We start from the raw sequence: 17,318 nt of genomic DNA on the forward strand, positions 1-17,318 counted from the left end.
AAATGATTTTCTTAAAATTTACTTCCTTCTCCATGGTGTAGAATGGCAAAACAAACAAAACTGAATCCTAGTTGAAGCTCTAATTAGTTGGCTAATAATAGAAGATTATTATTATTACTTTCTATTTGTTCATGAGGTATTTTGTTAGTCGCTCAATATGAATATGTATGCAACAAAATAAAATACTTACAAAATGAAATGTTTGAGATGTCTTAACTTGAACAGCTATACCTCCATGTAAGTATGGCTCCATTTCTGTAGTATCACCAATACTGAAAGAAAATGGTGATACCACTGGGGGGGAAAAAAAAAGAAAATACAGAAACCATTATACCCTAAACTGGATTCATATGGCATGACTATTTCCCCCTACATTTTATTTTTTCTTTAAGTCAAGCATCCAACCAGATTTTGAATTTTGAACTATGGTCTATTTTAAACAATTATCCTCTAGGTTCTATAATGACAATAACATATAAGGCTATATTAATTCAAAACAATTATATTTAAAGTCAAAATACAGATTATGTTCCTAAAATTTTCTTTCTTTCAAAGAAAGAAAACTAACATGTTTGTATAATTATTTTAATTCTCTAAGGTACCTATGAATGAAAAATTTAAGTAGATAAACTGAATTATTGGTTTGCTAGTAATTAGATATGATCTTGTATAGACATCAGGCTTTAAGATTTATAAAGGGCTTTTTTTCACAGGTACCTAAGAGTGCAAGTATATCCCCTGTTATATATCAATGTATATCAATGAACAGAAGCTGAGAGGCTAAAGTGACTTGTCACACAACTTGTTTAGAGAAGAAACTCAAAACCTATAAATCCAGTATTCTTTCTGTTATGTTAAGTTGGCTCTCAAATCTCGCTTACTAGGTTTTTTGGTGTGAATCCATTTACAACCAATAATAGCAACATAAAATAATTAAATAAGTTTTAAAAGCATTCTATATGTTATTTTATTTAATCTACGCAATTAGAGCCATTAATTTACAGCTTTCTGATGAGGACACTGAAGCTCAAAGAGTTTTAAGTAACTTAATTGTCCCTGGTCACAGATATAATAATTTCAAGATATAGATGAGAATTGGAGGTCATTCTTCTTTCCAAGTACAGGAAGTTTCCCCATTAAGTCACACTTACATCTCAAGATGTTAAGTTGTTCTTCTTAACAAACAGGACCTTTCAATCAATCTACCATAGAGCATAGCCTGAATAAACATTTTTCTGTAGTGTTCTTTGTTTGGTTTTCTGGAGATCTTGGAGCAGCCTTCTTTTCAGCAGTGCAATCACCACAAGAATAGCCAAGTGTTAAAGTCCAAATCCTTTATTATCTCCTTCACAATCTAGTTTCCTTGCCAGGGGCTGGGTAGCTTTCTGGAGAGCCTTTCAGATTGGCCTTGGTTTCAGTGGAGGAAGTGCAGGAGGCTAGCCACCAGGAGTGACAGAAGATGGAATGAATGTATCTCTGGGTGCCATCTGAGTCTCTCTCTGAGCCCTTCTGAGTCTGTCATTGGCTCTGATAAGCCTTGGTCTCAGTGGGGGAAGTGCAGAAGGCAAGGCCAGACTAGCCACAGTGCTGTGAGATGAAGTGAATGAATCTGTCTCTCAGTTCCCAGGAAAGCCTGACAGAAGATGGAATGAATCTTTCTCCTTGGCTCCAAGAGCTTGAGCTCCCACTCCAGTCCTTTGTCTTCTCTGGCTCTGACTCTGGCTGAGTTTGTCCAAGCTTATATGCTCTCTTATAATTACATTATCATAGGTGTGAATCTAGTAGAACTATATTAAGTACTAAGTACATGTAATGAACTAGAGAACTATTAAGCACCATGCTAAACTAGAAAACCATTGTCTTATCAATTCCACTGACTTAATACCTTGTAAGAATTCTTGTTTCAAGTTCAGAGTTCTAGCCCATAACATTTTTCCATCTCAGTTTTTTCTCTGGGAAAATCAGGATAAGTTCTTTTGACTAATGATGAAATATTTGATAAGGTTTTGCAATATTCTATAATAGTCAGCATAATGCCACTGCAAACAGGAGCATCTAAAAAACCTCATTATCTATCAGGAGTTCTTTCTTCAATTTGGATTCTGTGCCAGACATACTCCATAAAAATGGCAAATAACTCTGATGAGCTTTAAATCTTGTTTCATACTGACTACACATTTAGGACATCATGTACTGCTTTTAATGTCCCCAAGTAATTCCTTGAAACAAAGATCCATTTTATCACAATGATATTCTCCTAATGATGCTGCAGAGCTGTACCAGAAGCTTTAAGGAATCAAGCTGTGGTTCACTGCAAGGGCAAGTGAAGGAGATAGCAGGCCAGAATATGCTATAGCATGTTAGCAACAACTTATAGACAAATTGTTTAAAGGACATTCTGTGAAAAGGAAATGATTCAAACCTGTGTGAAAACAAAAGATAACTGATAGATAGCCTGTATTTCATTGATATCTGGAAAATAAGGTTCTCATCATATCAGATGGAACACTTATGGAAGATTTATTAGTACATTGACATGATTTGCAAAGGATGAGAAGGTGAACAAATGAATTGCAATTTCTACCACAGGAAGGTATCAGAACCTATATAATTGAGATCAAAGATCCAATTTGAATATTTAGAACACATGCCATCAGCTTACCAGTTATTTGTTTTGTGAATCCATTTAATCCTGTCATGCCATTTATTTCTCGAAATGTTACAAAATTTCCTGTCTCAAGTCTGTGTGGATTATTTTCAAGACAAGTTACAATTCCAGGATTTGCCTGAAAGTAAATTAGCCAGAAGATTAATGAAGAAAGAAAAACTTTCAAAGCCCAGTCAATTATCTTTATTCAAAATTTTTGCCTCATCATTTAAAATTCATTCAATAGCCAATACAATAAAAATCAAGAGGGGGAAAAAGGATCTAGAGAATTTTACTTGAAGTTTACAAAGCAATAAATAAACAACTGACAGGTTAGTGAAAAACCAACTAAGAAAAAAGAGAAAGATGTGATATCATGATGAAGCACAAACCTTTAAGAAATATGCTTAAAAATCCCCCCCCCCACACTTAAAAACAGGATAAGAAAAAACATTTATTGTACATGGATGTATTTACAAGCATATAACTGGAGTGACAGGAAGCTATAAACCCCTTTATACTTTAATCAGGTTCTAGTTAACATATATAACTTTGGTGTTCAGTTTCTCAAACTGGACTATAAAACTTCACAGATAAGTTAAAGGTTACTGGATGAAATAAATCATTGGGGGAAAGGTTATACAGATGATAGTATTGAAAAAAAAATGTAACAAAAAGTATTTATTTGTTTATTAGAATCATTTAAAAAAAAATCCTATTTTGCTCTTTTTACCACTGAAATCTACCAAAGACCAAATTAAAGAAGGGAAATTTGTTGTATGTTGGATAATAAAATGATATTCTAACTTTGGGACGAATTAAAACTGAAATAAGCAACTTAGGAAAGTTTGAGAAATTAAAAAAAATTATGGAAAGTCATTCAAAAACTAGAAAAGCCAATAAGGGGAGCTTCTATACAGAATCTAATTTATATTAATAGGCAGGTGAAAATGATGGGAATCTTGAGTTGAAGTTACCACTCCCTTCTAGAACTTGTGACAGATAAAAGAGGAATATTGGACACAAGTCAGGGAATTTAGTAAATATGATTTCAAAGGCTTGTTATATGTAAAAAGGTAGATAAGAATGATAGGAAGGATCCCTTGTCTAAAATTCTACAGAAGAAATCAGTCTAGGAAGAATGAGACACTCTCAAAATAAAATTCTAAACATACAAAAATTTAAATAATAATTCTCAAGAGGAAGAAAATGAGTTTCTCCAAGAATATATTCAAAGAGAACTTACCAATCAACTTAGATTTTAAAAAGACAAACTATATACACAATAAACTGGAAATAATCAACTAGGGGAAAGGACGAGGATTAAGGCAAATCAGGAAAGGCTTCCTGTAGAAAAGACTATAAGTGAGAAGGAAGAGAATTCCAGGCATGGAACATAGTTAGTGAAAAAACACAAGAGTTGGGAGATGGAGTTGTGTGAGGAACATCAAAATGGCCACTATTACTGAATTGAAGAGGAGGATGGGGTGTATATTGAAGGGATAAGCAGACTGGAAAGGTTGTTGGAAGGAATAGTTGTGAATAGGACTTTGAACAACCACCACAGAATTTCTGATTTGATCTTAGGAGATGAATAGGGAGCCCAGTAAGTATGTATGGTATGTAGAATAGAGAATGGACAATAAAGAGGCTATTCCTAACTTTGGACTCAAATGAGAAGAGTCTTATGACACAGAGGCCACAAGCAAGCTTCTGCAATAGTCCAGGGATGAGACAAGGACCTGCATCAGGCTGATAATACTATCAGGAATGATCAGAGTTTATGAATTAAAAACTGTAAAAATAGGTTAACACACCAGATATGAATAAGAAAAGAGTGCCCCCCTCCCCCCACCAATCCTGACATTTTTAAGAACACGGGGCTCATATTTAAATAATATTATATTAAAAAAGAGACAGCTGTAAAGTGTTCAGATTGGGAAAAACAAACAAACAAACACTTTGTTAAGTATAGAGTGAAGGAAGCAGATTGGACAGAAGCATGTCTCAAAAAGAATTGATGGCAGCAGTATAATGTGGCAACAAAATAAAAGCTAATGTTATCTTGGACTGCATAAAGAAAGATATAGGTTCCAGGAGTAAAGATGATGTTTCTTTTTGTATTATGCCCTAGTCAAATCACAACTGGAATATAATATCCAATTTTGGGTACCTCAGTTTAGAGATCCCGATAAGTTAGAGGACAGAGAGAAAAGATAATGTAAGCAGGATAATGTAGACTTATGGCTCCACATCATAATGAGGATTACTTGAAGGATCTAGAAATGGTCAGCCTGGAGAAGAAGTCTCAGGTCTTGGAGGTCTGACAGCAGTCTTCAAACATTTAAAGGGACATCATGTGGAAGGATTAGATTTGTTCTGTTAAGTTCCACAGGGCAGGTTCAGAAATAATAAATGAAAATTACAAAGAAACACATTTAGACATAATGTGAAGAAAAAGGTGCCCTGACAATTATAGTTGCCCAAAAGTGGAATCCATTGTCTCAAGAGTGGGCTTTCCCTCACTAGAGATCTTCAATCAAAAGCTGAATGACCACAATTTAACTGTTATTAACAGAATAGATTTTGGATATTTGTAGACCAGATAGCTACTGAGGTCACTTCCAACTTGAGGATTTTATTCTATTTTATTGTACTTTATTCTGTTTTATTTCCTCCTTTTTAAAATAAGAGTGCTTGACAAAAGTCATTTCTGAAATCCTTTCTCTTTCTGATTTCTCTATTTCTGACAGTAAACTTAGAATCATCATTTAATGTCATATGTAATGAAGGTCAGACTAAATTCCACATTAAAAAATGGGCAAAGAACACAGTGATGGCATGCAGAGAACAAAATGACATTGCAGGTAAATTTAGATCGCCATTTTCGATTTACCAGAATAGTCTCCTATTGAAATCGATGTGAAACTTGGACATAAGATAGTTTAAACTCATGTTCAATGAACTGTCAATCTTCATTATTCAAAGGCAGTTTGTTAAAATAATAATAATAATTGCCTCTACAGAATTAAAACAATTACTGCTATTAAATACAACTTAAAACAATTGGGTAAAACAGTTTCTTAGCTAGATTCAATTATGAAAGCTCTATTTCTTATTTATTTGTTACTTATTTTGCAACTCAAGGAGTTTGTACTTAAGGAGCACAAACTTTGAAACTCTACAGATACCTCTAATAATACAGTAATACCTATATGCATTAGAAAAGTATAAAACAAACGTTATGTGGAACTGGAAGGGGAAAGTTAAACCTTCATAAAGAAGGTAATATTTCAGATGGGCTTTTAAAGATGAGTAAAATTCAACAGGGTTAAGAGAAAGAAACTAAAAGTATATAAGACCTATAGGATCAGCGTGAATATAGAATATATATAGAGAATATAGAAGCAGAAAAGAACAAGGTTTATTCAAGGAAGTATTCCAGTTTGGCAAAAACAAGGTAGTGTCTGATTACCCCCTTCCCCCTCAAAAAAAAAAAAAAAAAAAAAAAAAAAGAGGGAAAAGAGTTTTAATTTTATTAGCTAGGCTAACTTATAAGGGAGCTCTTCATAAAGAAATCTGATGAATTTCCAAGAATCTGTGGTTTTAGTGGTATACATACAACCTCTACTACTTCAGATTGCAAACCCTCTACACATAATAGATTAGCCTTATAAATAGTTGTGGCTAATAAAAACATCACTTAGTTCAACCTTCTGGTGGAGAGTCTCTCCAGCAAACTTAGGCTAGGTTTGTCCTATGATGACAGCTATACCCCCTGTAGCCACGTCCATGCTCAGAGCTTTGAGGTGTTTCAATATAAGTCTTCATGTATCAGGGAAACTCACCCCCATGTTACCAGGTTTCCAAGTAAAACTTCTGCAGGAGATTGAATGCAATATTACAGTTAAATAATTCTAATATCCTTTATCTATCACTATCAAATTGAAAATGATAAAGGTGTTAAATTTAAAAGTACTTAAAAATTATTATAGGAAATACTTATTAAATTTGAAATTCAATCTCTTACTTGTGTTATGTTTGAAATGAAGATTTCTTTTGGTTCTTCTCCTGACGTATCTAGCACTTCAAATTCTTCACCAAAATCACAAAACAAGCGTGACCAAATTCCAAATACATCTGCGCTGATGAACTATAAAATAAAACATAAATTTTAAAAAAAAAAACTAAAATTTTGTAAGAAACTATTATCTTCTATTAGTAACATGAATCTACCTCAAATTTGCAAGGTAATAATTCAAAATTTGTCTTACATTTGCTATTAGAGAAGCATGGCTCATATATCTCATACATAACATAAGATTCTTTTTTTCATGATATCCTGTCACTTCCACTTTAACTCTACTGAGTCAAGTGGATAGAAAACAGGACAGCTATGTATCCAAAAAGAGATAAGTTTGAAGACAAGAGGCAAAAATAGGTCACAATAAAGCTGACAATGGAATATAAGTAGAAGTGGGATGATAAGAATAACAACAAGAATTATTGTTATAACTAACATTTAAATAGCACTCACAATGTGCTGGACACTGTGCCAAATGCTTTATAATTATCTCAGTTTACATTCACAACAACTATGTGAGGCAAGTACTATTTTTATCCTCATTTTACACATGAGAAAACTGAGGCCAACGGAAACTTGCCCATAGTCTCACAGCCAGTGTCTGAGGCCATAATAAACATCCACGTTATTTTTGTATTGCTCTTTATTACTGATTACTATTTTCATGAAAACTTCGTAAACAAAATCTATGTGGAATAGTCTCTGATATAAAAAAAAAAACTCTTATCCCTTAAAATATACTAAAAAAATTAAGGTGAGGGGAGAAAACAAGAATATGAATAAATATTTTCCAAGATGGAATATGACCAAATAAAAAAGTACATTACAGAACTGTATAATGCTAAGTCAAAGAAATGTACAATTTTCAGGAAATAACGTTTTATACTCATGTTCAATCTTCATTGTTCAAATGCAGTATGTTGAAAAAAAAAATTGCCTATACAGAATTTAAATACTGACTCCTATTAAGTACAACTTAAAGTTTGGTAAAACACAATTTCTTAGCTAGACTCATTATTTTGCAACAATAAATGGAAGGAAAATCACATAATATGTTTAATTATAGGAAAAACACTCCCAAGAATCATTCTATGTTTGAGGTCAGAAAATCATCCTTTATTATCTCTCTATCTTCCACATTTCCAAAATTAACAATTTAAGAGTTCCAGCAACTGATTATAAATCAAAGCTCCTTATTTTTATGATAGCACAAGTGAACATGGGAGTAGAAGCAATGCTCTCTCCCACCAAATTTTACATTTGGTCTTCCTGTTATTAATTTCTTACACAAATAAATGAATACCCAAAGATTTCAATGTAGCAATGTCTTTTTGTGCCTCTGACTATACACATTTAAATTGTTTAATATTACCTTAATAGGGGGATGCTGTGCGCGGCAAAAATCATTGATCTTCTTCTGCAATGGAAGCCTGATTTCGGTCAATACTATACACTGTTGAGGAAGTAACATGAGATTAAATGCTAGAAAATTTACTATAATTCCTTAAGCAACATTTCTCTATAAGCTTGCCATTTCTGATTTTATGTACCCTCATGTATTTATAATCTGAAAATACATTTTGGAAAAATTGTTTCATTCTACCCTTTCTAAAGTCACCATATCAAACAGAAATACCAACCTGGTATACTAATTTTCAAGATTAAAAAACAAATAAATCTCCAATATGTGAACTTTCCCAAGTCCATACACTCTTGGCTAGAACTTTGGTTTTCCTAATTTAGTGTTCTTTCATCTACAACAAATTACTTACACCCAACTTTTCCCTATGGGAACAATCTTATTGTCTAACCTGCACTTTCAGAACAAAATCTACTATTAATGATTCCAACATATCAATTCTACTTTTATAAATATAGTGTACTTTATACTACCTATTAAGAACTATTAAGGGGTCCCTGGTTTTCACTTTAGTTTTGTGAAGTTATTACCCACTGACATAAACTAATCACATTTGAAAACAATTAACATGTAAACAACAGCACTAATACTTTACATATTTATTACAAAGGATCTGTACTTGACCTCAAAGACATTTTCTTACCTAGGAACAGATCCTTAGGTAAAGATGAATTATTAAATTTCACTAACCATGTATTTATTAAGCATCTACTATGGACAAGGTGCTAGGAATATAAGAAAAATAGTTCTCAAGGAACTTGTATTGTACAAGGCAGCACAGCATGTGGATAAACAGATTACAAGGTACGGGGGTGACAGACAAAAATCTAGGAAAATTCTAATTGAGGGAATGAGATAAAGTTTCATTGAAGTGTCACTTGTCTTGAGCCTTGAGGGGAGGATGAGGATTCTAAGAAATCAGAAGGAAGGGGCATTTTCCAGTCATGGGAGACAACTTATACATTATCTATGGAGGAAGAAGGCATAGAGAGTTCGGTAACATACAAGAAGGGAAATAATATTAAAAATTTAGGGGAAGAGAAAGGTTTTTAAGCATGTGCACACAAACACACAACTATTGTATATAAGCATATATTTATTCAACAGACTTTTATATATGTATTCTAAGACAAAAATACAAGATTACAAAAACGTAAAACCAAATATTATATCCTTTAGTTATTTCATCATGGGCTAGAAGAACCTTGAGAAAAACAAAAAACTGTCTTCTACTTTTCCATAAAATTCAAAGTCCTAATTCATAATTAATTGGTAGAACCTTAAAAAAAAAAACACATTAAAAAATAAATCTCCTTTATTTTGAACTTGGCCCCAAATGGAACAAGTCTTGGAACACACAAAGGAAAGAACTGACTCTCTAAAAAAGCTGGATATATATTTTGCATACACTTATAAACAGACATATTTCCCGATCACGCCGTAAGTTCCTTGAATACAAGAGTTGTGGAACTGGGTCTTGGTCTCTCCAGTATATAGCATCTAGAAGATTCTTGGTAAATGCCTACAGATTGATTGCTACCAAAACAGGCAAAGGATTTGGAAGAAAAAAGTAGGTTTCAGAAGTGAGCAGGTAATTAAGAAGATGGCAAACGAGAAGAGGATAATGGGATTTCAATTCACAGGGATAGCTCTGTTCCAGGGATAGAAGCACTTAAAAGGCCAGTTCTCACAAATTCACACACACACAAAAGTTTTAAACTGAAAAGGAAAGTGAAGGGAGGAAACAGATCATCTCTGTCTATCTATCAACCAAAGTAGTGATAATGAATGTGAGCAATTCACAGAAAATTTAAAGTAAACAACATATTGTAAGATTCTGGTTTTTGCGGGTAGAATCTTCTAAATGAAGATCGATAAATATCACACAGCATAGACTGTAGTAAACTAAATAGTAAATTACTTCCCCAATTTTTATGTAATAAAGGAAAAATTAAGCATTATTATGGAATATTCTTATGAGCTTTCAAATTTTTGGTCTAGGGCCTAGAACAGACCTTATACAATTTGGGGATACCTACTCTGTGTAGTAAATCAATAGAAGGATTCCACACCCCCCCTTTTTTAAACTATAAAGTATTGGTGAAAATCTTTAAATGCAAAGTGAAAAAAAAAAAATCAAACCACAGATTATTTAACAAAATGATTTGCTTTTAGGAATTGCTTCACAGGAAGTTTCTAGACATTTACCTTAGTATTGCTGGTGTATGTAGCTTATAAGATGAAATTCAAAATAGATGCTTCAGAAACTGTTATTTAAAAAATTAAAATGTCACTACTACATGAGTTAAAGGATTCAGAAAAATCCTGATTTTTAAAAATTCAAATATTACTGACCTCAATAAATAACATGATTCCAAGTAATTTTTTTCTGGTCCATTATAATTCTTGTAGTAAATGGATTTTACTATATGACCATTTAAATACTACTTTGAATTATACCAACATTAAATATAATTGCCTATCTGAAAGTCACCTACCTGATACTGTTTTAGAAAGGAGAGGTCTGTTGTTTCATCTAAAGGGACAGAAGATGATGTGACATGGACATATGGATTTAGCTCTGCAACATGATGAATAATAGCTTCAGCTCTGAAATTAAAATGACGTAATTTGTCCATTGAATATAAGCTGCATTTATACTAGAATAAACTCTTGTGGCCAAATACTTCAATGAATCAATGAAATGTCAAACCTTGGGGGAATTCTTAATAAAAATGTTTAAAAAGCATAAAAGGACAACCTGATAAATACCCAGTCTCAAAGGACATGCCCATATCTCTGTGAGACATTTTTAGGTCAATATTAAAATTAAATGGGAATTCCCTGTACAAAGTTGGATTTTGACTTTCTAACAAGTATGAGTATGATAAATGTTTCCTTGATCCTTCAAATTTATTCATTCTTGTGAAAATGCTGAAAGTTAGACAAATTAACATTGGCAAAGGAAGTTTAAATAATCAGTACAGTTAAGACTTTCTGGATTAAAAAGCTTTAGTTCTTTTGAATTGTGGATTATGGAAATACAAACATATAAAGAAGAGAAATCAAATAATAAAATGTGTCCAGACCTTTTTCTTCTATTTATAACATCATCTTCACAGATAAAGAAGTTAGTTCCTAGATCCCATGCTTGACATTGCTTTGTGTCATGAATTGTAAGTGCCTTCAAAAACAAATACAAAAAACCCCACCAAACATTTAAATAAATATGTTTACATATATGTGCACACACATGTATATATATGTGTATATATAAAAGGTTGAGAAAAATAATCAAATAAATTATGAGCATTAATGAACAAGAACTAGGTTGTAACAAATAATTATTTTGTCATGTACAATTATTCACATACCTTGACTCCAGCAAGAACAACATTCTTAGCTGAAATGGGAGGGAAAAGAAAAGATAAGTATACCTTACTATTAGTCATACCCATGAAAAATAGATAACTCATCATCTAATTCTCAAAAGAGAATTTACAAAAAAATTCTGGGAGGTGTACACAGGACAATTAATATCTGGTGGAATTTTTTTTTTTTTAAATTTTAAATTAAGCAAAATAAAAAACGACATTAAGAAACATTTAAAATTCTGACAAGCATTTTGGGACCTTAATATCTCAAATAAATATTAAAATAAAACTTACCAATTTCTACACCAAGTCCACCCATGCCACTTAAGAAAACATGGGAGCGGGCCATCTTCTGCATTGCTGAGTCTCCAAGAACATATCTTTGTCGACTACAAAATAAGAAACACATTGGAGGGAAAATTAATCAACAAAAGCATTCTTTCTTTAAACTTCTAATATAATTAAATTCAGTATTTATGGAGGAAAAGTAACCTGTTTCTATCCTCAGCTGAAGTTATAAAAGTTTGTATGAATCACTATTCAACATGATTCAAAACATACTTTTAATTTTTAAAACAACTTCAATATAAGAAAAGGAATTTGCATGCATCATACAAGAGTTATGAAGTTTTCGTTTTAAAATTAGTTATTAAAAGGAAAAATAGAACATTTACAACTTTCAAAATATTGGGCATACTAAAACCAGCCAATCGAAGAGTTTACATACAAAAATTGTGATAGTATAAATACTGATGTGGTATTATGGCAAGAGTACTGGATTGGAGGTGAAGGAAACCAGCTTCCAATTCAAACTTTGCCATGTTTTCTAATTTGTGAAAAGAAAGTTGGACTGTATAACCTCTAAAATATCTTCCCACTCTAAATCTGTGCTCCCATAATCCTAGGCACCATTTTTTGAAGATTATGGCCTTGCTTATTTATTCAATTCAATAAATGTTTACTAAGTTCTTATTAATAAAGTTCTGAGTGCAGACACTAAGGAATTAAACCAAAGAGTCCTTGCTCTCAACTAGTTTCTATTTCACTGAGTGCTAGGAAATACAATATGTCAAATAGGTAAATACAAAGTATATTAAAAAAAAAAACTTAAAGAAGACAAGTGTACTAATAAGGGAAGGATCTGAAAAGAGGCAGGAGTTGAGTTGTGTTTTGAAAGAAGTTAGTGAATTCCAAGCATGAAGTACAAATTGTACAAAGGCATGGAGACTATAAATGGAAAGTTGTATCTATGGCACAATTAACTAGAACAGAGAATTTATAAAGCTAAATAATAGGAAATCAGGCCAAAAGAAAGTCATATTGTAAAGACTTTATATGTCAAACTTTAGATTCTATATGACTTGGGAACCATTGAAGATTTCTGAACAGAGATCAATCAGATTAGAAACATCAATTTGGGAGGTGTATGGAGGATGGATTAGAGAGGAAAGAGAATGGAAGAATGGAGATCAAGTAGGAGGGTGTTAAATTCGATGGTTCATTCACTCTTGTGGTCCTCACTGTATGTATATTTCTAGAAACATACAAAAGAAATCCCCATCCTACCCACCCCAGAAAAGACACTATTCTCTCATTTCCCTATCTTCTTCCTCTGAAGGCACCTCTGATGTAAAGGACATTATTGCACCTTATTAAAACTTCATCAAGGTGTCCAGACAATGCCCCATCAATGAATTCTTCTGTATTTGCAAGTTGCAAGAATGTTGTATACATTCTATATCCTAGATCTCAGCTTTGAAATGCATTTCCCTTCTAACTCTCACACAAATTAAATTCCTTAATTGCTTTCAAAGCATAGTTCAAAATACCAATTTCTACAAGAGGTCTTTTCCTGATCCCTCTAGTGGGGAGTGCCTCTTTCAAAATTACTCCTTATTTATTTTGTATTCGTAAATATACTACAGATATTTGTTTTCTCTCTAAATAGGATGTAAACTCTTAGAATGGAGGGCTTTTTTCATTTTTTTTTTTTGTTTTTGTATATTAAATATATAATAGGTAGTACTTAATAAATGCTTGTGAATTGGTTGCCAGAGTGGTACCCTATAAGTAGAGAAGAGGATGGATTTTTTGTAAAAGATACTGTGATGTAGACTCACCAAGACTTCGACAAGTACTAGCTACTGATGGGGGGAAGAGGTACAATGAAGAGGGAATAGAAAAAGAATAAGTGTTTACTATGTACCAGGCACTGTGCAAAGGATTTTTACAAATATCATTTCATTTGAATTTCGTAGCAGCTCTGAGCTTAGGTTCTGTTATCCTTATTTTACAGGTGTCAGACAAGGCAACAAGGGTCTCAGGGGTCATATAGCTATCAAGCATCTGAGGTCAGATTTGAATGGTGGTCTTCCTGACTCCATGTGGTGCTCTATCCATTGAACCCTCAAACACTCCTCAGAATTACAGAAGTTGAATTAGAATGTTTAAAAAAGTATCAGAGGCCATTCAATCTAACATATACTTGAACAAAAATTCTCTCTACTACAAAGTTAATGAATCATTATCTAGTCTTTCCTTAAGGACTGATATATCCGTTAAAGGCTCATTTCTCAAATATTATCAAGAACTGAGTCACATTTATAAAAAATAAGAGCCATTTTTCAACAGATAAATTCCTTCTAGGATATGAATAGTTTTCAAGAAAGTAATCAAAGCCATCTCTAGTCATATGAAAAAAAAATGCTCTAAATCACTATTAGAGAAATGGAAACTAAAACAACTTTGAGGCACTACCCCATACTTATCAAATTGGCTAATATGACAGAAAAAGAAAATGACAAATGTTGGACAGGATGTGGGAAAATTGAGACAGTAAGGCACTGTTGGTAGAGTTGTAATCTGATCCAACTATTATGTAGAACAATCTGGAATTAAGCCCCAAAGGGCCATAAAACCATAAAATCCTTTGACTCAGCAATACCACTACTATGTCTATATCCCAAAAAAGAAAAACAAAAAAAACAAAAAGGAAAAGGATTTATATATAAGATGATCTATATATTTATAAAAGCTCTTTTAGTTGTGGCAAAAAATTAGAAATTAAGATGATGCCCAAAAATTGGAAAATGGCTGAACAAATTGTGGTATATGATTGTGATGGAGTATTATTTTGGCACAAGAGATGATGAGCAGGATGCTCTCAGAAACACATGTACTGACAAAGTGAAATGAGCAAAACCAAAACATGATACACAGTCATAGCAATATTGTATGATGATCATCTGTAATGACTTAGTTATTCTCAGCAATACAATGATCCAAGACAATTCTAAAAGACTTATGAAAAAAAATGCTCTCCATCTCCAAACAAAGAACTTAAGGAATCTGAATAAAGATGAAAACATACTTTTTGGGGGGTGGGGCAAGGGGAGGAAAAGAAGAGGAGTATATGTATGTTTTTCTTTTACAATATATATTACACAGATATATGTTTTGCATGACTTTTATAACAACCTACATAATTTTTTTTTTCCCTTCTCAATAAGGGGATGGAGAGAATTTGGAACTTAAAATTAAAAAGAAAAATGTTGAAAAATTGTTTTTATGCATAATTGGGGAAAATATTAAATAACTAATAAGGAAGTTAGACATCTTAAATCCTTAATTTTGGCCTTTCTTAAATCTTAGTAATTCTCTCAGAGACTTATCTTAATTTCTCATTTGTCTATCTTATCTATATACAGTTGTTTGTAAACTATCTCCCCTAATATTGTCTTGAGAGCAGAGACTGTTAATTTTTTCTTTTTCTTTTCTTTCTTTCCCCCTTTTTTTTTTTTTTTTTTTTTTTTTTTTTGCTAAGGCAAATGGGATTAAGTTACTTGCCCAGGATCACACAGCTAGGAAGTGTTAAGTGTAAGAGACCAGATTAGAACTCAGGTCCTTATGGCAAATAATTGAAGCTTCCTTCCCCCCCCCCCTTCCTCCTGTCCCCCAGGAAATCTGGTCTTTTCTGACCAGCCTAGTGATCTGTTCATTATATTCTATCCATCATGTACTCTAGGAACCATTTCCCTCCTCAACTCTATGCAAGCACACCCTATTCTTCAGGAAGGAAAAGATAGGTAGGTGGGTGAGATTATCAAGAGTTAATCATCATATTGTATCAATACAGGTCAGATTTTGTGGAGAAAGGCCTATTAGCCTCCTGACACATCTGTCCCTCATCTTAATCTTTTCAGATCACAGCTGTAACTGTTTTTCTACAGATGAATCCAATGCTTTTTTCAAGCATTTAAACGTGTGCCAGGCACTAAAAGGGCACTAAGGATGAGGTGTGTGTGGGGGGGAAGTGTTCCTTTACAAAAAATAAGAGTACTGCCTTATACTATACCAGAAAACAAAGGGGAGTGGTGAGCAGTTCTAGAGTTAACAAGATGGTGAACTGCTCCATTAGGCAGTCAAATAATTTTACTCTTCCTAAAGCAATGGTGTAATGTTACAGGATGACTTTTCTCATTTTTTGCCATCTTTTGCAAATTACCTTTAAGATCTTATATATATATATTTGTTGATCCATCATCTGAGGAAGTCCCTGCCATTTCCACAATTGAAGTAACAGAGGTCATACACTGGGAGATCTCTTCTCTACATCTTTGCTCAAGTCAGTGAGGTTTGTCTTCAAATGGTCAGTATCTTGACTTATGCCTTTTGAAACAACCTCCCTCTTCCTTAGTGCTAATTTCACTTTCAGTTTTGCCTTATACAGATTCCCCACTTAGCTGAAGTCAGACAAACTCAGATCACCTGACTTGCCATTCCCTCAGGCTACATCATCCCATATCTCTTCTCTCTTTTGAACTGCAAGTTTGGAAGCCATTTCAAGGGCACAAATCATTTCACATATGAAACGTTTTCCCTCCCAAATTACCCCTTTTCCACATCACTTAACTACTGATATAATATCTCTGATCTTTCTGCTTCTGCACTGGCTGTCCTCCATACCTAGAATACTCCTCTCCTTACATCCATCTCTGGGAAACTTTTGTTTCCTTCAAACTTCAAATCAAAGGCAACCTTTTGGAGGAGGTTTTTTCCTATCCTCTACCTCCAGCTGCTAGCACCTTCCCTTCTAAGGTTACCTTTTAGGTACCATGTATCTTGTAGATACCTATATATGTAGTTGTCTCTTTCTCAATTCTAAACTGAGACTTCAGGGAAAGGACTGTTTTATTTTTGTTCTCATATTCCACAACTTAGCATAGTGCCCATAGTTAATTAAATCATTAAGAAATGCTAGTTGACTGATTGATTTCCTAGCCAAATTCCTGAAAATCACCTACTTAATTGTTAACCAGCTACCACCAGTGGGGGGAACAACTACAATGACAGGGCATATGTAAAGATATACATATATGAAATAAAGCCAGAAACAGGAGTTTGGTTATTCAGCAAAAAGGACAATGGGATTATAAATGCTTTGAGGTTTTGAAATTGGTAATTAGTTCAACAACTAGCTGAAAAAGGTAAGTGGTGAGTTCAACTTAGGTACATCAAGTTTGAAACACTATTGGCAAAAGAAATAAAAATTGATGCTCAGATCAGGGTGGGAGATGAATTTAAGGAAATTATCCAAATAGAAATTATCATTAAAGCCACAGGATCAAATGAGATTACACCTATCAGAAACAGAAAGCATTTAAATAAGTAACTAAACTAAATGGAAAACATGTCATGGAGAAACACAGAAGCAGAACAAAGAAAACCTTAGAGAAAGCCATTCATCAGGGAGTAGATGGAGATAAGAGCTTGCAAGACAAATTCATTGGAAGA

The 17,318-nt window shown here is 33.2% G+C and overlaps 1 protein-coding gene across 1 annotated transcript in view; it reads right to left on the reverse strand.

Annotated features, from left to right (window-relative positions):
- Positions 1–17,318, reverse strand: part of UBA6 (ubiquitin like modifier activating enzyme 6) — a 61,345-nt gene that overhangs the window by 40,172 nt on the left and 3,855 nt on the right. Inside the window, exons 3-10 of the mRNA XM_074274918.1 lie at positions 11,820–11,914; positions 11,526–11,554; positions 11,241–11,335; positions 10,650–10,761; positions 8,104–8,184; positions 6,678–6,800; positions 2,663–2,786; positions 191–294 (exon numbers count right to left, since the gene is read on the reverse strand). Of these exons, the coding sequence (XP_074131019.1) occupies positions 191–294; positions 2,663–2,786; positions 6,678–6,800; positions 8,104–8,184; positions 10,650–10,761; positions 11,241–11,335; positions 11,526–11,554; positions 11,820–11,914 (763 nt within the window). The remainder of the gene's footprint in view (positions 1–190; positions 295–2,662; positions 2,787–6,677; positions 6,801–8,103; positions 8,185–10,649; positions 10,762–11,240; positions 11,336–11,525; positions 11,555–11,819; positions 11,915–17,318) is intronic.

Source organism: Sminthopsis crassicaudata, chromosome 6 (genome assembly GCF_048593235.1).
Source record: "Sminthopsis crassicaudata isolate SCR6 chromosome 6, ASM4859323v1, whole genome shotgun sequence".
Taxonomy (NCBI): Eukaryota; Metazoa; Chordata; class Mammalia; order Dasyuromorphia; family Dasyuridae; genus Sminthopsis; species Sminthopsis crassicaudata.